Below are 24,223 nucleotides of genomic sequence, written 5' to 3' on the forward strand. Positions count from 1 at the left end.
TGAGAGATTGTTGTATTTCGGCTAAAACGGGTCTGACTGAAGTGCAGGTTTGTTCAATTACGTGACACTTCTAACGGTCTCTGAGGATTTCCCCTTATGCAACATCTGAAAAAGTCAGACAAAAGAGAGTTTCACGTGTTTATTCTTCAAAGGATAAAAGTCTGGTGATCCAGAATACAAAATAATTGGTGTACAACTACAATGCATATCATCATTGGTTTTTTTAAAAGGACTAAATGTCACTTCAGGTTCGGATTTGCAACCCTGTATCCAGAGGGGTCGAGACGGTGGGTGAAACGCAAATAACGGAGCACAAAATGAAGACAGTGTTTTAATTGTAGGAATAGTTCGAGTGACTTGAACTAGGACGTATTAGAGAAATGCTCATTTTAATCCCAGAAACACAAACATGTTTATGGGCATAATTGCAGGAAAACCATTGTCAGTAAACTTGGCTTGTACTAATTTTATGCGCATGAGCTGATATTAATTCATCCAGAGAAAAATGTTAGGAAAGACGCTAAGGCAAAGTGGAAAACCAATTCTTGATTATTCTCCATGTTTAATGCTAACATCTAAAAAGCGAAAGGGGCATATAGTGGGGGGATACGGTCGAGGCTGAATTTTATCACACTATCACTACACTTTTTTTATGTAATTTGTTGAGATTTTATGTGACAGACCAAAGCAAAGCAGTCTATAATTTGTGAAAGAAAACAAACAGCATCATAAAGACCAAGGAGCAAAGCAGGCGGGTCAGGGACGAAGGTGAGGAGGAGCTTTAATCAGGTTTAGCTTACAAGATAAGCTTATGATGCACTATTTAGTTCAGCGACTAAATAAAATGTAAAGAGAATGGCATGACTGCAAAGCCACCAAAACATGGCGGTTCACTTTTCACTGACAGGTCAGACAAGGAGAAAATTAACCAGAAGCAGCCATGATAACTTTGGACCTCAGCTCTGGTGGGAAAATCTGTTAAGGGAAACGTCATCCTTGCTACCCTCACCCTTAAGGCGGAAACTACTGAGAGTTGATAACAGCGATGAATTCAGAAGAATCTCAGTAAAAGTCATGTTAGACTGCAAAGCACTGTGCTGCTGGGACAGATGTTCACCTTCTGACTCCAAACATGCAGCCAGAGCCACAATACAATGGTTCAGATCAAAAAGTAGCCCAGAAAACGTTCAAACATAAATCCAGTGGAGAATCTGTAGCAAACAGAGAATCTGTAGCAAACAGATTCTCTATCCAATCAAACTGAGCTTGAGCTGTTCTGTGTTGGTCTATTGCATAAAATCCCAATCAAACATCAAAGTTTCTGATTGCAGCATGGCAAAAATGTGAATAGGTCCAGTGGATATATGTGATTTTGCAAGGCACCAAACATCCAGACGCCATTGCAGAGTAACACATTGAGCACGTTTTGGAATAATGCCGTAATAATCCTCACTCGTACTGGAGTTTACATCTGCTAACACGTCTTTGCTTCTCTTTCGGATGCATGAGCTGAGTAACAGTAAGGCATAGGAGTAACGTTACGCTTTGAAGAATTAGCTTGAAAGAAAGTTTGGGTTTATATAGCTGAGCATCCTGAATGCTTTTGAGATTCCTGAAACTGATTTTGTTACAATTTCGTTTAAGATCCGGCGTACAGACGTGTATATAATAAGGTAATTGCACAAAAACAGCATTCTGTGTGAGGTGACGGTCAGAGACGCGGTCGCCGTAAGTACTGTGATGATGTCATGGACCTGCGGTCAGAAAGGCACCTGCTGCATCTCGCTTGCTCAGTTTTTCAGAGTTCATCAACAGCTGGAGAAGAGCACAATAAGAGCACTGGGAGGACTGTTTAAAATCTTCAACCTTTCACTAAACGGACACACGGCAACTAAAACATACGAGCACATTGCTTCCACTTCAGGTGCATCGCATTAGGCAAAAATTATTGCAAATCTCATCTATCACTCTGCTTTCTCGCTGCACCTACAAAGGGCAAAGCAAAAGCCGAAGTCACAGACGCATAAAGGAAAGTGAATGACAGCCGGGGTGACAACAAAAAAGAACATTTTAGAAAAAAAATAAAGAAGAAATTTGTTTTAATTGGGGCCGACAGATTAATTAATCAGTAAATTTGTCAGAGCAGACGCACACATTCAAAACAATACACTGGCATTCATGCAGATACACAGTTGTGAGGATGAAAATGTATCTGAACGAAGAAGAAGTAGATGTGGTCATTTTATGCTGCCATGATGATCCCTGTTTTTGTCCTCTCATATACGTTAAATCACCTGACTGACCGAGTCGGGGTGAGAAATTCCCACTCGCCTTCTTTAGCACATTAGTACAACAGCTCTAACTGAGATGCTCATCGAATCTCCTTTGTAACGCTAAAATTATGTTTCCAAAAATGATGTTACCAGATTGTTTTCACCGAGAATCCATTAGCTCTCACTTCGCCTTAAGAGCAACTGAGAGCCGTCCTCTAACCTCTAGAAACGAGACACAGTCTTAGTACACAGAACTTCGTTGCTCTTTTCTTCAGGTTTCCAGTGTCTGCAGTGCCATCCGCTGGAGGTCTAAGGGACAGACTGCTGAGTAAGACATTGAGTGGCAATCTGCAACTCTGGTAGCTTCTCCTAAAGTTGTCGTCCATCAGATTTTACTGGGTTTTAGGCTTGGCACCACCAGGAGTCGTATCAGGAGGAGGGCCGCCGCCTTGGGCGAGTCTTCGCAGACTGAGAGGGAGAGAGAGAGGGGAGGGGTTAGTGCTCCTGCAATTACAGCCTGCTTAAAAAAAACACAATAATGCTACTTTAGCTCTTGTGTAAGTATGGACAATATCACCGAGTCTCCTTAATGGTTTATTTATGAACATTCAATGAAATAAAGCAAAACATCAAACGTTCCACTAGTTTTGTGGGAAATCCTTCCCCCTCTCCCCAATTTGAAAAACAAGTGTGTATTTAAGCTTCACTGTGAACAACATCCATATGAAAACAGTTGTGTGGCTGTGCTAGTAGCCACTGAGGGTCAATAGATGGCGCCATACTCACAAGTCCTTCACGCTGTCAATTTGGACCTGAATTTTTCCAATAAAGCCATCCACTTGCTCCTGTAACATCACAGTTTGTACAAAAAAATACGAATCTGTTGTGTTGAAACTAATATTTACGTTGTTGTATAAAAAAATGTTACCTGCCGTCTTTCATAGAAAAGGGGCAAAGAAAAGAGAGCAATCACACCTGGGAGGAAAGGAAGAAAGAGTTCGTGTGTGAGCCGAAGGGTTTATTGATACGTTTTACGTCTCCAGTGAGGATTTCAGTTTCTTACTGATGATGAGGATGGTAAGGCCGTTGCAAAGGCCTCCCAGATATGTGACAAGGTACATCAGAAACAGGAACTAGAGATTTAAGAAAGATAAAACAGAATTAAAAAGGTAAATAAACAAAGACATTTTATTCAACTTCCATCAAAGACGTGCAAATAGGTTTAGCTAACATTCTTGACTTCCAGTTTTAGAACGTCATCCATCTTTCTGCCGTCTAGCCTGTCTCAGTATCTTCCATAAAGTTCACAGTATCTAATGGCCGACAGTTTCTCGGTCTTGCTTACAGGATCCAGTTCGTTGGATATGGGACACCCCCGTCTCACATGGAAAAAGACTCGGTCTTATCCCGGGGGTCTCTGTGTGCTGACTGGTGTGTGTGTCATTTAGCATACCAGCAGGGTCACAGTTGGCTAGGAGGTTCAGGGATTAAGGGGCTCAACCAGCTCCCAGGGATCGTCATTTGCTATAAATATTTCTATTCTGTCCAAATTTAATGACTAAAATAAGAAAGTGAGGTGTTCGCTTTCTACCACGGTTAAGGTGAATGTAAGAGGGACAATTTTTGTCACATTTTAGAGTCAGCACTCTTAAAATTTCTGTTTGAAAACGTATGGACGATAAAACATCTCAACAAGCATGTACAGCTGAAAACACTTTTTTTCCAGAAACTGAAAAAAGTAGTTAAAAGATTACATTAAATAAAAGCTTGAAATACTTCATCCTTTGTGAAATAAATCTATATAATAAATATCTTTTGTTTATTGAAATGTGGCAAAAAAAATATATAATTCTTCTACAATATTACATTTTTTTAAGCTGTATGTGTGAATAAAAAAAACCAGTATTCTCACGCAAAAACCCCACATTTTAATGCCGTGCTTTTTGTGAAATGGCGGTGTCTTTGTAAGTGTAAACATGAACAGGTTACATGGAGAATGTTATCAGATTTTAGTTTTACAGTCACCACTCAGCTCGCTGCAACAGAATAAAGTATTTGCCTTCTAAAGTTGTCAGCAAAAATAAGAATGATGATGTTGTGCATCGTTTTGTCAAAAATGGTGATCTATAACGATGGCACGCACTTTTAAATCCCTGAGTAGGGTGCCGGTAAGTGAGGTTTCCAACTTGTCACTCTCAGACAACACTGCTCCTCTCTTATTAAATCGTTACATTACAAACTCAGCCTTGAGGTGGACACTATGTTATTCCTGCTCCAGCTTTGTGTATGCTTTAATGGTAGTTAGCTGGTCCTGAAGTGAAGTTGTCAATCAAGTTTGGCTACAAGTTCAGCTACCTCGCGGTCCTATCGTCCTGACAGGAATGTGATAGGCAGTGAGATACGAGGTAGTAACTAGGAAGGAAGTTACGCCAACATGCTTCCCTTGCTGAAACAAATGGATTCAGTAAACAAGAGACCCGTACAGAACAATACCAATCAGAAACTAAATACTAAAAACAGGGGATGGGGACACATGAGTCACAACTAGGCTTTATGAATAACATCAGAACCAAAACAAGTTCATAATTTACACCTTTTATTAGTTGTTACGGTAAATTAACTCTAGTCATTCAAAATTATTCTAAAAAGAATAATCAAAGCTTATCATCTTAAAGTAGCTGTAAACAAGAGGCAGTCAGATTATGAGACCATACTTTACTAGTAAATATATGACGCTGGGACAAAAATAATGACTCAGCACTGGCAGTGCAGACAACGTGCTTCTAATACTGTTTAATTTGATTGTGCCGGATTGTTTTCTGAAACGATTATATCATAAAAAGTGACAGCTGCTGTCTTTGTTTTGAGTTTGCGTAACAATGCTGTGACCAGGGAACCACGGAGCTGTGATGATGGACCACGACTGATAATAAGAGCCAAATGACAGAGCATGAAGCCATGCAGATGTTTGGGTTAATGAGTCCTGGAGGTTCCAAGCAAAGCAAAACAACACGGTTCATTAAAATCGCTCACGGCAGATAAACAAAACCACGTAGACGAATAGAGTGAACGTAGTTAAATTGGCATGCTTAGCTTACCTTGAAGGATTCAAAAAGATTTTCTACAAAAAACAGCCTCCTCAGGGCATCAACAGCAGACAGAGCCAGAACAATGGCTTTCTGCATGTAGATGTCAGCCTGCTCTCCACTTAAACTGATGTCCAGATCCAAGTATGACCTGGCAGAAACACACACTCATTAAGCCAATAAATCAACTCAAATATAATTAAAATACTGATATGTTGAGCTAATTGTTAAGGAGGCAGTATAGGTCTAAAGAGTCCTCAGTCAACTCAATATTATTGTAAAACTAATTCATTAACAAAGCTCAGTTGTAGTAATATAGACAGCAAAATATTTACCATGCAGTATCCTGCCTGTTTTAGATGCAATAATAATAATAAAAATCATTAATAAGTTTCTGCACATCGTTTTACACACAGCGACACATTTAAAACAAGCAGGTGTCCAACTCCAGGGAATCTGTGTTTCCTTTGTGCCTACATATTTGATCCAGTGGAGGACTCGGGGAAATAATCGGAGTATTAAAACTGCATGGACGTTTCTTTGATGCCTTGATCCAAGGAAACCCGTCTTACTTGAAAGGATGTTCTCCGTCCCCCCAGCTGAGGATGTGGAGGAAGTGGTAGTAGATGCGCACAGAGATGGTGAAGCACATGACAGCCAGGGAGACGGTGGAGACCACAGAGATGATGCTGAGCTGGAACAGGGACAGTAAGCCCACCACCAAGGCAGTGAGCACCATGCCACTTCTCTCTGTGTCCTTCCAGTAGATGAGGTCCATTACTGATAGACAGGTCAAACAAATGATAGTTGACAGACAAAAGTGGTTCAGGACTCTAAATGTGACCAAACATTTGAGTGAAATTACATTTTGAAAATATTTATGAAGTCGGAACACAGGTACTCGATTAATTCCCAAACCTAAGAACCCCTAATATCCAACGTTGTCTATAAATTATGACTAAATATTATCTAGTCTTTCATTTCTCTGTTTTAAAATGGGTGTACTTTTAGACAGATGAGCAGGAAAATAGATATTACTGAGAAGAAAGAATAAGGAGGGAATAGATATTACTGAGAAGAAAGAATAAGGAGGGAAAAACATTTAGAAAAAAAAAAGAAGGTATTTTCGTCATCAAGCCTGAGAAAGCACCCAGCAGCTCCAGGCTCAAGCCTTGGCTGAATTTAGCCTTCAGAGGAACAACAAAAAAAAAAAAAGCCAGCGGTTGAAGGGAATTTAAATTCCCAGCACCTGTTGTCACATGTCAGGCCGATAATCTGCACCCTGATGGTTTCATTGTCTGCCAGGAACAGTTGGATCAGACATCTCTAATACATACAGTTTTAACTTTAACGTTTTGGTCTCTGTTTACTTCACATTAAACCAATTTCGCCTTGTTTTAGTCTTGGAGGCTAAATATAACAAAGTGGGGTCTTGTTTGAGATTTGAACCCCGTGGTCCGCTCACACTGCTAGAGACAATTATATCCATGTTCTTTGCAGAAGCCGTTGAGCCAGGCCTCGCTTCTTTAACGTTTGCTTCCAGTAAAGCAGATTTTAATTTAACAATTAAGAGTGACCTTGATCAATGATTCCTCAGGCTTTCTGAAAGCCTGCTGCAGTTTTTCATTGAACTTTAGCTGCTTTTCCTGTCCCGTAAGGGAGGGTTTTCTTTGTCCAACCTCTGAACTAAATAATTCAAACAGAAAGTTTCTTGCAGTTTAGGGATTATGCACTCATGGATATTAACCAATTTACTAAACATCCTGTTTAAATGTACATACTCAGGGATTTTCCATATGCATATACACACACAACCAATTATAACAGCAACAACAGTGCGTTGTGTAAACACAGACTTCTGGGTGTCTGTCACGCAGACAGGAGGAAAAGCTAAGTACTCATGGAAGCCTCTTTGAAGAGAGAGCATTGTCAGTGGGTGGGTTATTTATAACACCTCAGTACACAATTCATTCCCACAGCTTCCCTGCAATAGTCCTGCTGGCTGTCATTCTGGGTGATGCTCAACACACCGACAAGCAGCACTAATTTATCTCTAGTATCATATTCCAGTACTAGTGAAGAAGCAGCACAATTAAAAAGAAGCATCTCTGCGGTAATCAAGGTTTCCATAAGTAGAACAAAAAGAAACAATAATTAAAAAATACAGAAGCAAATAACAGAGTCAACCAACCATCACTTTTTATTGGCTCCTTATCTCTTTTTGCTTTCATAACTTCCCACTTTGGTAGTTTTGGTCATTTTGTGCCTGACTTTCTCAGAGAAGAAGTGGAGCCACTTGCTCCGGGATGGTTCATCGTGACAATACGAGATGTTTCGTACCTACATCGACAGATCATACATTACAGCAATTTTCTACAATTTACTCCTAGTCTACTTTAAGGAAATGTGGTTATATGACCACAATTAATAACATCTCCTGAGAGAATCTGTTGCACCAGGCCTATGCTATAATATCTGGATAATAATAAGAGCAATTACATGGGTAAATGATTTGTTTGTAGGTGAGAGATGAAAGGACGCTTGTTTTCATCTTATATTCACCCATTTTCAAAAGTACTCTTCCTTGAGTTTGCGTCTCCCTCACAGATTTCTTCTATAAGCTTTTGCTTTTTTACTCAAACGTGATAATATTTAACATCAGATTAAACAACTTTACTACATACAAAATGAACTTTTCTACATATGTTTTCATGCAATAAAGGGATAAGTGCTTTCTGGACCATTTGGATGTTATGTTAAAAATTAACCGCATGACATAACGGCGATCAACCACAATTTGTTTATTTCATTTTTCCAGTGGCTCACTGCTGAATTTGACAAAAACTGAAATAGCACCTGCCAAACACCATGAAGTAGGCCAAAAAATGTAGAAATCACTACATCATGCCCCAGTCTTATGAATACGAGACAAAGTAACTGACTATTTTTAAGGTTTTAGGACTCCAGTGAACCACGCTGGCAGCCATTACCCACAAACGTAGAAAACATGAAACAGTGGTGAACCTTCCTTGGACTAGCCAGCCTACAAAAAATGGAAAAAGCATGAGGTCACAAAAATCCCTGAACAATATTTAAAGCACCGTAGGCCTTGTTTGCTTCTGCAACATTTATGCTCCATAATTAAGAAGGAGGCAGGATGGGAAAGTCCCAATAACAAAAACAACACTGACCAAAAATTACTCAAAGGTTTGTATATCACTGGCTAAAAACATCTTGAGTAATCGATGGAACCAGAGAATCCTGTAGAAGAATGTCCTGCAATCAATTTGTGACCTAAGAGCTCAGGTTCACCTGGATTATGCAGATTGACAATCATCTGCGACACCAGTGGGCAAATCCACCTCCGAACGACTCACCAAAAACAGAGGAAATTTTGGTTTGGGCTGAACCGTAACAGAAATCAGAAGAGATCTGTAATAGAGGAAGATGCTTTTTGATGGCAGTGTAGATCCTTAAAAACAAACGTTCCTACGGTTTGTAACTTAAGAACATGCATGAGTAGATTAACAGGGACATGGAAGGAATAATATGTATATACATAGCAAATGAAAACATGACACGTGATTTAGAACATCACATCGGACCAATTAAAAATAACATTTCACACAGAAATATGAGCTTAATGAAACTTCTGTTTAAAATCTACTTAAAGGTTATTATTTAAAAAGGAATGTTTAATCTGATAAAACAAGCCTCATATTTTAATATCTTTAATATGACTGTAAATATACATTTGTATCTGCTTGCCTGAAGGAAGCAAATTTAAAGGAAATAATTGCAACCAGGCAGCAATCAATAAATAAATACTCAATATAACAATGTGAACATAAGTAAAGGAGTTTATTTTTAACTTTGGGTGAAAATAAAATGAACTTCAAGGCAATGTCTACTCAAAGCAACCATCCATTCATTTATTCTCGGTCAGGTCATGCCCGCCTGTTTGCTAGTCCACTGAAATGTCTGTGCATGTCCCAGCTGTCCAGCCTGAAGCGGTAAAATCAAGCCAGCCAGCAGACAGCTGTCTGATACCGTAGCAGCACCGTTTTAACTCATTTGAATGGCAAACACGTCTTTGAATTGAAGCCACTGATAGAGATTCCAGCTAGTTACCCTGAGCAGCTCATCAGCCTAAAGTCAAACACACCTGTAGCTTGTCTTCTACTCTGTTTCAAACAAAATGTAAACGGATCTAAGACAGATGAGAGATCTCTGCTTCTTTCAACTGCCTTTCTTAACTTAAATCAAATGTATTTTGTTCTCCTTATTTTGGCTTAACACTTCAAAGCATGCTTTTTAGCTACACAAGCATAAAAAATTGTGAATTTCTTTAAAATGTCTCACCTTTACTGGCCATGTTTGGTCACTGTTCCAGTCTCTCCCTCTCCCTTTCTGTCTCCCCCACTGAACCAACTCCCTTCTCCCCCCTGAGCTGTTTTTGGCCGTCCAATGCTCACTCAGCACTGCAAAGGCCCAACAGCCCAAAATAATCTGCTGGTCCACAGAATCGCCCTCCACTATTCAAGCCTCCCTGCCAGAGAACATGGAGCTAATTCTTTTCACTGTTTTGAAATCGATCAGCTTTTAAAGCAAAGTCCAATGAGAAGAAATAATAATGGCCATTTGGTTGTCATTTACCAGAGAAGAGTTAATTCTGTTTTTTTTAAGCCAAAGTCTGCTTCTCTTTCCATCCAAGAGAAACTGAAAAGACTTCCAACATATTTGCATTAAAAAAAAGAAAAAAGAAAAAATAAATCTTCCAAAATATGTTCTTGAAAGTCCCATAATCTATTTGGATTGCTGCAAATAGTAGTGATGCTTGATTTTTTTGACTTACATTTCTAACAAGCTGATTTTTTTTATTTTATTTTAAGCTATTTGTTTATTTTATTACTTTTATTCTCAATTTTAGAATGAATCATTTCATGTACATTGCTTTGGGACTTTTTTCTGTAAAAATGTAAAAGAAATTTTTTTTACTTAAACATTGTTTAATTGCTGAGAATAGAGACCTGAAAGAAGTAATTAGGAATGCATATTACATGTATATTGATAACTAACAGCAGGAGCTTTTAATTAACAATTTATGGCATCCTGATTTCCTGGTATTACACGGAGGCCCATTCAAGTAAGGCAGTTGTATAAGGAATTAGCTCTAAATCTAAATCTAATACTCAACTCAACCATTAATTAAATTTATATACATGGTATATTTAGCAAACCAGAATTAAAAACACTTTATGATCAAATTAAAAGTTCTAAACTAGGGAAACTTTTTTTTTATTATTAAAGTTTGTTTTTTCCCCACTCAGCAGTGTCAAATTTTAATGGTTGCAAACATTTATTCAGATGTGGCATTTGGTACCTGAAGTAACAGAATAAAAAGAAGGACAATTCTCATGTTGACACTCTGCATGTGACCTATTTATTTAAGACTACACTACACTAGGTCTGTTATCTGTCTGACCACAAAATTATCAGCAGGCTTTAAATCCCTCCCTCACCTAAGTGAGACACAGCCCTTGTCTGACCACTGCAATAGTCCACTTGAAAACCCATCAAGCACGATGACTGAATCTTATCTCTAATGATCCCTTCTCTGCCTCACTCACTCAAGAACTTCCTACTAGCGCCAACGAATCTGCATACAAAGAAACTGCACACACACACACACACACACACGCACACACACACGCGCGCCCTAGTTTCTGTGAGACACACGACACACACCGATAGCGGTATCATTGGTGTGTCTGCCTGAAAAAGTCAGCTAAAGCCTGGAATGTTTCCCCTGCAATTAGCCCATCATTCCCGAAACCTCCAGAGAGTTGGTTACTATGGAGACAGTGGACAGCCAGGATCTCTTGCCTGCCTGCCCCTGAAGGTACATGCTGAGAGGGAAATCTGAGCGTATCTCTGATTAAAGCATTGACTTGTGAGCTGTGAGGAAGAATCTGAGCAAAAATAGCATAAAACACAGAAGATCTGAGGAGGCAGAAATGAAAACAGAAAACAAAAAATATGTTAGTAAAACGTAGCGATGAAATCCTGCACCTGCTATGTGGATGCATACGGTCAGATCCTCTGCCAGGTCCGGTGCTGAAAACCAGTGATCTCTGAGCAGCTGTTCCTGAGACTTGCGGCCTACGGAAGCCGCAGACGAGCGCGCTGGGTCTGTGGGTCGCACAGAGGTGAGCAGCTTGACTGAAATGGTTTCCAAGGTGACGGGAGACTCGGGCTCCGAGGTTGGTGAATCCTCTGCTGCCGGGAAACAGAAGCTGATGTCACCATGGTGATAAAGTAAATAAATTACAGGCACCGTTGCAAAAATGCAGCTCTTTCTTTGGGTCTCCTAAACTCTGCAGAATCATCTTTTCTGCTGTGTGACATCAGCTCCAGTAACGAGAAAATCTCACAAGTCTGATGATGTAATGCCTTACCATATGTACTCACCGGCCACTTTATTAAGTACACGTCTTCAAATTACTCTAAACACTCAACTGATTTCAATGCAAACGAGCATCTCTGGGATGGGATGGGGCAAGAGATTTGCAGCACAGAAATTAATGTCAGTGTGGACAAAAATCTCTGAGGTATCCGACACTTTTTTGAATCTATAAAACATTAAGGTGGTTCTTAGGGCAAACAGGGGGTCCAACGTCGTAGGAGTGAGGTGTGCCTAATAAAGTGGCCAGTGAGTGTGTTGGTATGTAAAAAATAAGCATTCAATTCATGTGAGGGCTTTCTGACATATGGCTTGATGTCTTACTCTGCTCATCTGTGCCACATGAAATGAAGAACCCCTTGAAGAAAAAGGTCACTGAGTGTCAGACTTTATAATTAGCTCGGGGTTCGCGAACGTTTGATACTAATGGCTGCAGACAGCAGGGATGAGCTGAACGCTGACAGCGCCAGGAGTAAACATGTGCAGCATTTGTGAAGCAAAACGAGTTTCTCAAAACAACAACAAAAGCAAAAATATTTAATCTAATAATTTTTAAAAGGTTGAAAGACGAATTGGGGGAATAATCTATCTGTGAGAAACTGCGTTGCTGGATCTCAGAGGTTCGCTGACCACTCTGACCTGCGCTCTCTTCTCGTCCGTCTCCCGCATCTGTCCTTTCGCTTTCTGAGTCCAGAGGTCCAGGAGCGGGTTGCACTGTAAGAGTTTCCCTTTGCTCCCCTTCCCTTCTTCCCACAGGACCTGCTGTCCGTGGTTCCTCCGACTCCCGCGCTCGAGTCTCCGATGTTGGCTCTTCTTCATCTTGATTGAGAAACCCCTGTGGCTCCCAGTCCTCATCAGGGGAGTCTAACAGCATTTCCAACGTGTCAGTTCGAATCAAAGGAGCGCGTCCCAGCCGGGGGACACCCCTGCGTCGCTCACGATGGTGGCGTGAGCTCCCAACCGCTTCGGCCTCTGCGATGGCGATGTAAGAGAAGGTCAGCTCGAAGGAGTGCTGGCGAGGAGTCCCCCAGATGGACGGGGAGGAAGCTTGTCCTTCGTCGTCGTCTGGATCTCCTGTCTCCACTTCTTCGTCGTCATCGGACCACTCTCTGGCTGTCTGCAGATCGCACATCTCTGACTCCTCGTTGCCGCCTGGATACAAATCAAGACAAGCAGTCATTGATTTACAAAGACGATGATGAAGACGTCTTCAAGTAGTCCTAACACTAAGCAGTTTATTTGATCAGCAAGAGACATTTCTGTTTTTTTTTTTTTTTTGTTTTTCTGACAGATGAAAGGTAGAAACACATGAGGTTTTCAGATGAAACTTGTTTTGATGTTGCTATCAAAGTAATTGCGACATTATTATTCCAAGATGTAAATAAAAACTAAACGAGGTACAGAGGAGAGGCGAGAGCTTCTTACCATCGGTGCACGGAGGTGTTGAGTCTGGGGTGGATGCCACAGAGCCATATTCCTCTAGAAGAAAGTAGTTACATGTTACATCAACAAGCACCTTCAGTTATTACAGCTAGAAACTAGAGATCAGGCCCAAAATCTGGGAGCAGCGGTGGACTCAGACCCGAACCTCCAAAGACATATAAAAACGGTTACAAAGTCAGCCTTCTATCACTTAAAGAACAATTCCAACAAAATCCTGTTTTCACTAAAACTAGGAAGATATAGCAACATCATCCCAGTTCTACAGTCCCTACACTGACTCCCTGTAGCTCAGAGAATAGACTTTAAAATACTGTTGCTAGTTTATAAATCACTGAACGGCTTGTTGTCGTATCAACACCAAACATGGAGAAGCAGCATTCAGTTTTACCTGGAACAAACTTGCAGAAAACTACAAAACATCTGAAACACTGAGTTCTTTTAAATCATGGCTAAAGTAGAGCTGCCACTGTAATCACATTTTACATATAGTTGCTTGATGATTTTTTATTTTATTTTAGCATTTAACAAACTGTAATGTAACCAATTGCTGTTCCGTTATTGGTTGCTGTAAAGATTTTTATTTTTTTTCTGGTGTGAAGCAGTTTGAACCGCCTTGTTACTGAAATGTGCTTCACAAATAAACTTGTCTTGAGACATAAAAACAAATCCAGAGAGATAAACTGTTCCATTATATAGCTCAGCACAGATGTACTGCAGATGAGCAGGAACACACAAACCCCATAAACACTGCAGCACCACACAAGAACCAACTGTAAGGGCACTATAATTCTTTCCTTGCCTGCATTTCATGTGAAAAGATGCTGCTAAGGCTAACAAATATTAATGCTGGTAGAAAATATCAGACTAAGGGAACACAGTGTGTTCATCACTCCTGAGTGCATACTGTAGGTCATTGAATATTGAGTGGTTCTGGCAGAAGTAAAAGGCTTTCACTGCATTAGATTGCCAGCATGTATAAATCAAGCAGGCAGCCATTGCACTGAATGCAGCATATTCTGTGCAGCAGAATAGTGTGAGCATAGGAAAACACTCGACTACTGTAACTTAGCTTTAGATTAGACTGGGGGGCACAAATTCAAAGCACAACAGAAGCATTCAGGAAGGGATGATTTACGATCTGAACATGACTCCATGCAAAGGCTTTCTGCACACAACCTGCAAACTGAGACATGAAAACAATAAGAGTGCCTCTGCAGTGCAGCGATCCATTTACTGTTTATTCAAGGTAAAAGTAGGATAGACAGGGAGACGGGATGAGCTAAGGCATACGATGATGTGAGAAAAAGGTGCTAAGGCGGGTTATGCACATCTACGAGATCGCCGCTGTGCGAGCATGCACAGAAACAAACACAAACAAGACTTACGGCAGTGGGAGAATCCTAAAACCTGGCCCATACTCCATCAAGGCATCGCTGGGCCCATCCAGTCTGGAAGCCCCCCTCCCTCATCCACTGCCGGCACTCACGTTGCGTGGATTCACCCTCTTCATCCGTCTCCTGTGAAAGCAGCTTCTTTCCTCTCCTGCCTCTGTTACTCAGCAACCCCGCCCTGCCTCACTCCACTCCAACATCCTCCCCTCTGCCGCCTCCGCTCGTCATCTCATTTTGCGTCGCTGCGACTGCAGCCGTAGGAGCGTACGCTACAGGAAAGGAAGAGGAGCGTGAGCGCCTGTTGTCATCTTTTCATTCACAGCCAGTCCATGTCTATCTGTTTCTAATCACGTGGTTCCAGCTTTAGGAGCAGGAGACAGGGAGGAGGCAGGGAGGGCTAAGTCATTAATAATGCAGCACACGTGCAGATGATGATGCAGGCTTCATCATAATGCAAAAATAAGCCTGCAAGGAAAGTTTGCTTTAGTGAGTTACATATTCATCTTAAAGATTGTCATATGCAATGATTAAAGAAATTAAAGCATAGCTATGAAAAAGATGTTAAGTAGGGGGCAGTGAAGAGCCAGAATAAACCTGATCCTGACAGAAACGTACAAGAGTTGGGAGGGCAAAACGCATAACAGGAAAAGTGTTCATAATTCTCTTGTTTCTTTTTTATATTTATGTTAAAGTGGAAAATGTGAAATGGAATTTTAAAACTTAAAAGAAAGAAGTATTCATAGACAACCACAAACTTTAGTATACTTTGTTTATATTTTATATAAGTGACCATTTTATGTTACGTTTTCTTCACGAATAAATATTTTTGGCTGTTTTATTTTATATTAATGGTCATTACCAGACACGGCAATCAAACACCAAACTAGAGAAGTCATTTAGCATCTGACTGAGGTCACAGTGGGAAAGTGCAAATGCGATCACCGTGTGCGTGTTTACTCGAGGAAAACAAACACAAATAAAGCGACGACCTGCAGCCAGAGATCAGGGTAAGTTAATAAAAGGTTTAGTTGTATTTATAACTGGATGAGAACAGGGTCACATAAAGTCTTTAGCACCACTTAACCAGGTCGGGAGCTGAAAATACACAAAAGAAAAAGAAGAAAGGAGATAAGTCAGTTAAATCTCACAGATTTTCTTTTCTTTTTAACTTATAATAAATTAAATAAATATTTACAATAATAACAAAAATTTACAATATACTCTTCCATAAGGATTTGCAAATTAGAATGCAAATTTATTCTTGTCACAATATCAAAGTTTGTGATATTTATATCATGAAGAACTGTCTGTTAATATAATTTTCCTGGATTCAGGTGTTTTCGAATATGACAATTTATAGCATTTGACTGTAATGTACGTTTTATTTTTTTTTAAATTACATTTAATCATAGGACCTTCCACATTTCTTGACGGCCCTGATAAAGATGTGTGAAAAGTCTGCAGTCGTCACAATGACAATTCAGAAACATCCAACCTTTAATTTAAGTACATTTGTTCAGTACGAAAAAAACAAAACAAAACAAACTTGTTCAGATTTTTTAAACAAAATTAGTAGAGTCATTATTACTGCTACACGTCTACTGTTAACACGACATAGCAATGATTTCCTCTCCATCCATCCATCCATCCATCCATCCATCCATCCATCCATCCATCCATCCATCCATCCATCCATCCATCCATCCATCCATCCATCCATCCATCCATCCATCCATCCATCCATCTATTTCTTCCTTAACAGCATCATCCCTACCACAGGAAAAACCAAACAATAGTTAAAAGAACATCAGAGACCAACCAAAGCTGGAATAGAGAACAAGACCATCAGCAAAAACCTGGGGAGAGTAATTCAATAAGAAAGAAATACAGGATGGTCATCAACTATCCTGTCAACATGTTGCCTCATAGGGTCAAGCTAATCATGAAAACGGGGAGGGATCAGCTTACAGTACATGACACTAGTTTGTTAATGACCAGATCAGGGCTTATCTGCAAACCTCTCTTCAATTCCCAAGATAATCTCTAAAATATTCTGAAAAAGTCTTGAGATATCGTGGCGGTCAAATGTGACCAAAATCAAGATCTTTGGAATCAGCTTGACCCACTGTGTTCAGAGGAAGAGAAATGCTAATTATGACCCAAAGAAAACATTCTTTATGGTCTAGCATGGGAGTGGAGATAAGATGCTGTGGGGCAGTTTTTCTGCTTGGGATAAACGATAACTTCACTGCATTAAGAAGCCAAAGAACCAGGTCGTATCTGACCTTAAAGAACATCCTTCGTCACTCAACCAGAACACTAAAGATGGGTTGTGACAATAGCATGACAATGACCTCCACAAACATATCAGCTGAGCAACAAGTACATGGCTAAAGAAAGAGCAAAAAAAGGTCAAGGAGTGGATGCGGCAAAGTCAAGATCTCAGTTCTGCAGAAGTCTGTTAAGGAAGCTAAAACTTTGAGCAGCCAAGAAACCTGGATCTGATTTAGTTTCTAAAAAGCAGAGCAGGCCAAAGTCCCTCGGGAGCCATGCGCCTCAGGAAATCAAAACTAATATAAAGCCTAGAGTCTGTATTTAAACTAGAGCCAGTGGGTAAACGGAAGACATTTGTGTTTCAGATCTGCAGCAAATCATTTATATTGCGCAAGAGACATCATAAATCAAAAACATCTTCATGTTGAACATGTTACATTTTTATATGTTCTTTTGCTGTGGAGTTCAGATGTTAATGTTCACAGTAGAAGCAATCCCGCTGCATCTGCTAAACCATAAAACCTTCACATGTCCAATAATGTCCTAAACGTCTTCAGATGAATCGTGTTTACAGTAACAGAATGTCCCCAAGCAGAGCAGCAAGGTGCTTAGTGAGTAAAATACAAAATAAGATAAAACAAATCACTCATGCAATCCCTTTGCTGAGTCTGATAATGGGATTCCTTTGCATTGCGTAAAATGTACTCTTAATAATCCAGGGGGTGTGCGTGCACATGCTGGTCATCTGTTGTGCCTCACTGGCCAGGTGATTATCCAGCAGAGTTTCATAGGAAAGAAAGGGAGATGAGTGGGTGGGGCAGAGAAGATGGATAACTAAACAGATTAAGTGATAGAGGAGTGACCGTCAGAACAAGGCGGAGAGAGGAGTGAGATTAAGACGGGCCGAAGGACCTCAGACGCTGGAAATTGTACAAGTCGGCTTAAGGATGAGCAAACGGGACTCTTGTTTTTAAATTAAAAACCCTCATTTTTTGTTTTTTTATTTTTTATTTTTTGCATTAAAAGCAATTTGTTTATCTGGTAGGGCTGGCACAGCTTAAGTGTTGCCCTGGACCTGTTGAGGAAAACACACGGCCGGCGGAGGAGCACCAGGAGGAGACGGGCCGCCGGCAGGTCGAGCAGGAAGCTTGAGCAAAGGCTCCGCTGCGTGATGAGGACGGCCAGGCGTGCCAGCAATGTGGAGGTGCCCTCCTTTCTCCGGCAGCTGGTTAAAGAGACGGAGAAAATGGTAACGTTCTTCTTCAAGGCCGGATCCAGGGAAAGAGGCTGTGAGGAGGAGGACAATTTAGAAGACGAAGACGCAATGCCAAGCCCCTACCTGGACCGCCCCAACTTGGAGAAACATGTTGCAGAAGGGGGTTCTAGTTTGGGGTTGAACTACGCTGTGGCCAGCATGCAGGGCTGGAGGGCTCAAATGGAAGATGCCCACACCTGTTTGCCCCAGCTGAAGGGAGACCTGGAGGACTGGGCGTACTTCGCTGTTTTTGATGGACATGCAGGCATCACAGTGGCCCAGTACTGCTCCAGAAACCTGCTGGATCACATCCTGACAACAGGTACACAACTAATGCTGATAATACCTTCAATACGGTTGAATATTGATGCAAAACTTACAGTTTACTGGGACTGGATGTTTTTACGGACTAGAAACAACAAAACAGGCATTTGCAAGGGTTTAAAACAGAGTTGAGACATCTTGGAAGAATTTGAAAACATGTTTTGGGGATTCCATGAATGAATAAATCTTAACCCAAAAGGCTTACAGAGAAGATCATCTCTGTAAGCCTTATGGGCTTACAGAGATGCCTTTTGGGCATCTCTTACAGAGAGATGCCCTTGGAGAGCCTCAAGTGCTTCTCCATCAACTCTTTGTTTTATACCAAAACCCACCATTAGATTCACAGTACAATATTTTAAAACCTACAAGTGGGTCCCAAGCAACCAGTCGAAAAGTAGACTAATGGACATTATAAAGTCTTGTTGAACCCTAGACTTAATCATTACTCCCACATACAGTGCATACATTTATCTGAATTCCCAAATATTGTTTTCAACAGGTGGGATCAAAGCAAACGAGGACCCTGACCAGGTGAAGGAGGGAATCCGTGAGGGATTCCTGGGCATCGATCGCCACATGCACAAAATGGCTCGCAAGGATAGCTGGGACAGAAGCGGCTCTACCGCAGCGGCTGTCATGATTTCTCCACGTTACATTTACTTCATCAACTGCGGGGACTCGCGCACCTTCCTCTGCCACAATGGCCAGGTGGTCTTCTACACAGAGGACCACAAGCCGTTTAATCCCAGGGAAAAGGAGAGGATCCAGAACGCCGGCGGCTCGGTTACCCTGCAGAGGATTAACGGCTCACTGGCCGTTTCCAGAGCACTGGGAGACTTTGACTTCAAGGAAGTGGACTGGAGACCACAAACGGAGCAACTGGTGTCACCGGAACCGGAAGTGTATGAACTGGAAAGGACACCCGAAGACGAGTTCCTCGTGCTGGCATGCGACGGCGTGTGGGACGCCATCGGTAACGAGGAACTGTGCGCATTCATACGCAACCGTCTCCAGGTGTGCGATGACCTGAGAGACATCTGTACCCAAGTCATTGACCTCTGCCTCTATAAGGTGAGACGTAAGACCAACGTAAATTACACAAGGACCGAGAGGTGTCAGTATTAATCTTTAATCTGTGATTAAGACGTAGATTTGATATTTCAGTAGGAGCTTCTAAAGGAGTAGATAAAAGGAAGAAAAATCAACTAGTTTAGGAATCACATATCTAGAAATAAATATGAATAATTTAGCAAATTCTTTATTTCCTGTTGGCTTCTTGTATCAAATATCCTGTAGCACATTTATTTCTTTCATGTGTTATTATGAATTAACAGGACATATATGAAAGAAAAGCTGAAATCACTATCAGAGAGAAACTCTAAATAAAATGCTTAGCAGTTTGATAAATGTAAACATTTATTTGCATCAGAGTGTGGTGATGACTTTTGGGTTTGGGCCAATTAGGCTCATTATTTGTGGATTATTTTACAGGGCCAATGATTTTGACATTTGTTTTTGTACGTTTTACATAAAAGGAAAGGAACATGGTTTACTTTTTCCCACCTAAAAACACACATAATTCTAGTTTTTTTTTCTGTGTCCTGATGCTAATAATAACAACAAAGCAATAAATGGCAAAATAATAAGTATTCAAGATCGCAACTCTAATATCCAATTTAACCACACGACAGCAGACTTGATTATTTCACTCATTTGTCCATTCATTCCCTTTTATTAGATTATTGCAATCATTTAGCAACTACCAAAACTAATAAAAGACTTTACTGTCCTACATTATTGTCAGTCCAATACCATAATACAGATCATTTCAACAGGCAAGTCTAGAATCAAGTGTGTGTTTCATTATTTTGCTCTGAAGTGAACTTACAGCCAAAACTTCTCCAGACTCCACTAGATTCAACTCGGTTGTTTATAGTCTCACTAGACGCTACAGCAAGCAGATTTATGAATCAGTAGCCTCACACTGACAAAAAGGTGAGCTAAGCAGGCTCTCAGTGACGCACCTGATTGTTACGTAAGTGGATTCTACTCCTGGCTGATCAAAAATACCGCTGAGCGCTTTGCCTGACTTATATATAGACGCACTAAGAGATCCTTAAACATTAGGTTGGAGCAAGAAAAGCTGCACATGGTCGGGATTAACACTGAGTGTGAGCGCGTTGACGAGAGCTCAGCAGAACAGTGGAAGACACTCCCCCTCTGAGTTTTAATCCTTCCCTCTGTGTGCTGCTATTTATTTCACCTGAAAAGGCTTCAGTGTATCTGCAACACTTCCTGTTCCAGTAGATTGACCTCACAGCTCTGCAGTAACACAGTCATGATGTAAGATGCATTTTACAAAAGCTACATGCCGTACGTAGCCTATTAACATCACCAATTATAAAAAAAACTGCAAATGCAACAAATGACTATTAATAGCCGAAATTACTCAGATCTGACCACCTGCTTACAAATAGTTATTGATCCATTCTTTTGCCACATTAGATTGATTAATATTGGAGCTATCACACAGCCCTTAGTTAAAGTAACACATGATAAAATGAATGTAATTAAAATATAATACTGGAAATATTTAATTAAATGAGTAGCAAAGCTAGAAGATTATTGACATATTTTATTTAATGTTTGTTTTAGGTTTACCACTGTTAATAATAATAATGATAATAATAATGATAATAATAATAATAATAACTTATATTCTTCTTATTATTATTATTATTGTTATTATTATTATTAAGGTGCCAACTAGTTTTTCACCCTTTTCAGTTACAATTTAAGTGCTATTTAATATAGCTATTAAGATCTTAATGTGAATAGAAAACCTAGAAATGACTTGTACAGTTATTTGAAACAACAAAAAACCCCACAGGAACGTAGTAAAGCAAGACCAAATATAGAAAAAATTTGTCTTGTTTATGTGTTAAAATGCTTGTTCAATGACTAAAGCTATCATGATTATTTTTATTTTATGTTGTTTATTTAATTCTTCAAAATTTTAACTTTTCAAAACCGATGCCAACACCTTTTACCATCATTATCTCTTGTCTCATTTCCTCTCAGGGACGAGCGTTTTTGCTGAAAGGAAGCTAATTTAACTCTACATCCTCTTGGTGTATGAATAATTTTGGACTTACCTGAATTAATCCTCTGCTTCCCTCTGCAGGGCAGCTTGGATAACATCAGCATCATCATCGTGTGCTTCCCAGGCGCCCCCCAGGTGTCGCAGGAGGCACTGCAGCGCGAGGCAAACCTGGAGCAGCACATTGACATGAAAGTGGGAGGTGATTGGATGGCTTTGCAGAAGTTCCAACTAAGTTCCCACTAAGTTTTATCAGGCTGCTTTCATCTTCTGTGCATTTTTCATCTCAAATTGTTGCCTCCGCAGAAATCATTCAGATGATGCGATCCAAAGATGAAGATCCCGACCTTCTGTATGTGATCAAGTTCCTGGCTGCAGAGGAGATACCGGGGCTCCCACCAGGGGGAGGCATCACCAGCAAGTGAGTTAAATAACTTATGATTAATAATCACCGTCAGCTTTAATAGATCAAAGCAGGAATGTGTGGACTGAACCATCTCTGTGTTCGCAGGAGAGACTGCATCATAGGAGCTTATCAGAAACACATCATGAATCTCAGGACGCAGGAACCTATGGTGAGACATTCATGCATTTCATTCAGCCATCACTGCTGAACACAATTACTGCTTTTCAATATGTTTGTCTTTTTGTCCAGTCAAAAATGAAAAATATTGAGTAGCAGATGGGATGAAATTCCAAAAATTTAAAGTGAGAATTTTCGCCCTTGACAAGCATTAGAGAAACGATTAAAATCAACGAGTGATATTGGGAATTTTTTACAGGATTGGAACAATTTACAATTTAGAAATGATTGATAACATTTAGACGTTCCAACTGGACTAACTCATTGAATTGCAACTTTGCAGGACATTGGGGGATCTGAGGAGGATTCAAGCTAATGTCATAACCACAGAGTCAACACCGGCTTCAAGTTTTACATTTTAGTTGAGCATTTAACCAAGAGGACAATGCTTCCTGTGATGTACACCCTGAATTTGTCCTCATGTTTTTATTTTCCGGTCAATTAAAAGAATATATGGATCACTGTGTTGGTTTTTGATACTGTGTTTTTCTGTGTTCACAGTTCGTTATGGTAACAAGGTTTTCTGATTTTCAGACTCACACTCAACTTAATAAGTACGGCGGCAATCAAAACTAGGTGCACCTCAAAATCGCAGGGTTTTATGATGTAATCTGCGATTCAGCACCAGAATTATCTCGACTTCATACTGTCATCAATTATAATCTGGGTAACTACAAATAAACTTTAGCTGCCCGAGAGCAATTTTCTACACTTTTCCTCATTCACATCTTTTGTGTGACTTTTTTGGGCCATCAGTTTATAGGGTATGGCTGGCACCAAACAGAACATCACCGAAACATTGAATGTAAGTAAATGACAGCAACATAATTGTTAAAGACTTGCTGCCAAATACAGATTTAAAGCCCAACTGTTCCATATGATTCACCATTTGATGTTAGTTGTTGTTTTTACTTTAGGTGTACAGTAACCTTGGATGTTATGAAATGTAATATTACAATTTGGAATAAGGCAATAACACTGGGAATACTTTCCAAATGCTCTGTATATGTGCTACTTCCCATTACGCCACATCTCTGAGTGATAAGAAACTCTTCATATGAGGATCGAAATGACAAATGATGGGTCACGGCTCATTTTCAAACCACACAGGAAAAGAAACAGACGTTACTCGTCTGATCTCTGGAAATCTTGAAGTCTTCAGAAACAGAGGTAAATGAATGGAGAGAAAATGTTAAAGACACATTAACCATGACTGCAGAAAGTCAGAGGTGGAGACACAAGAGGAGAAAGGCAGCGTCACATTTGTGGGATCTTTCCAGGAATTAGGGCTTTTGCAGGTCACATGTTCTTTTTGTTTTGTGTAAACAAGTCCGTAACAGACAGCAACCTGACGTCGGACTTTCAGCAAAACAAGTGCTACCATATATGATGGGGTATAGATATGCTGCCTCGTTACTCCCTTCAATGATGTTTGTCAAACCTAAGCTGTGAATAATTTAGTTAGGCTTGCATTTTTATAAGCTTATACTGAGTTGGTGATAATTTTTTCCCAATCTATAACCAATGGGCGAGAGGCGGGGCAAATCCCGGACAGGCTGCCAGTCCATTACGAGACAGAATGTTTTCACACAGGATCCATCCACAAACACGCACTTACACTTAAGGGTTTAGAGTAACTAGTTAATGTAACATTCATGTTGTTGGACTTTGCCTTTGACTGATATTTAAATTGGTTTCATGTTCTGAAACACTTAAATAAGTGTAAGTGTAAAATGCAAAGAAAATAGGAAATAGGAAGAGACCAAACACTTTTTCATACCACTGTATATATTATTTTTTCAATAAATAACCCAGATTACAAACATCCACAATAAAAGCAAACTTGTGCAGCCAAGCATTGCTTTAAAAATCCCTGAAAGTAATGGCGTATAACTATTCCTCCTTGAAGAAGAACTGTTCAATCATTAGACGTCCCAAACCAGTCGTTGCCCACAGTGAGGCCAACCACTAAACATTAACTACATATGAAACTGCCTGGACTACAATGTAAAAGCTGAAAGCCAAATGGTG

At 40.2% G+C, this 24,223-nt stretch overlaps 2 protein-coding genes across 2 annotated transcripts; one reads left to right on the forward strand and one right to left on the reverse strand.

Annotated features, from left to right (window-relative positions):
• Positions 1–125: 125 nt before the first annotated feature.
• On the reverse strand, positions 126–21,765 carry rtn2a (reticulon 2a). The gene is made up of 10 exons (XM_088011959.1): positions 21,665–21,765; positions 13,248–13,301; positions 12,462–12,974; positions 11,432–11,638; positions 5,932–6,139; positions 5,372–5,510; positions 3,337–3,406; positions 3,202–3,248; positions 3,060–3,118; positions 126–2,741 (listed from the first exon to the last, which is right to left on the reverse strand). The coding sequence occupies exons 1-10, from the start codon at positions 21,720–21,722 to the stop codon at positions 2,666–2,668; spliced, it is 1,431 nt and encodes a 476-aa protein (XP_087868085.1). The 5' UTR covers positions 21,723–21,765; the 3' UTR covers positions 126–2,665.
• On the forward strand, positions 17,996–22,650 carry ppm1na (protein phosphatase, Mg2+/Mn2+ dependent, 1Na (putative)). Its single transcript, XM_015013999.2, has 6 exons — positions 17,996–18,507; positions 19,009–19,580; positions 21,694–21,811; positions 21,916–22,030; positions 22,121–22,184; positions 22,476–22,650. Exons 1-6 carry the CDS (start codon positions 18,102–18,104, stop codon positions 22,506–22,508), a joined length of 1,308 nt encoding a protein of 435 aa, XP_014869485.2. The 5' UTR covers positions 17,996–18,101; the 3' UTR covers positions 22,509–22,650.
• The last annotated feature ends 1,573 nt before the right edge of the window (positions 22,651–24,223 follow it).

The sequence above is a fragment of the Poecilia mexicana genome, unplaced genomic scaffold (genome assembly GCF_051168715.1).
Source record: "Poecilia mexicana isolate PSO_F unplaced genomic scaffold, ASM5116871v1 scaffold_13, whole genome shotgun sequence".
Lineage (NCBI taxonomy): Eukaryota > Metazoa > Chordata > Actinopteri > Cyprinodontiformes > Poeciliidae > Poecilia > Poecilia mexicana.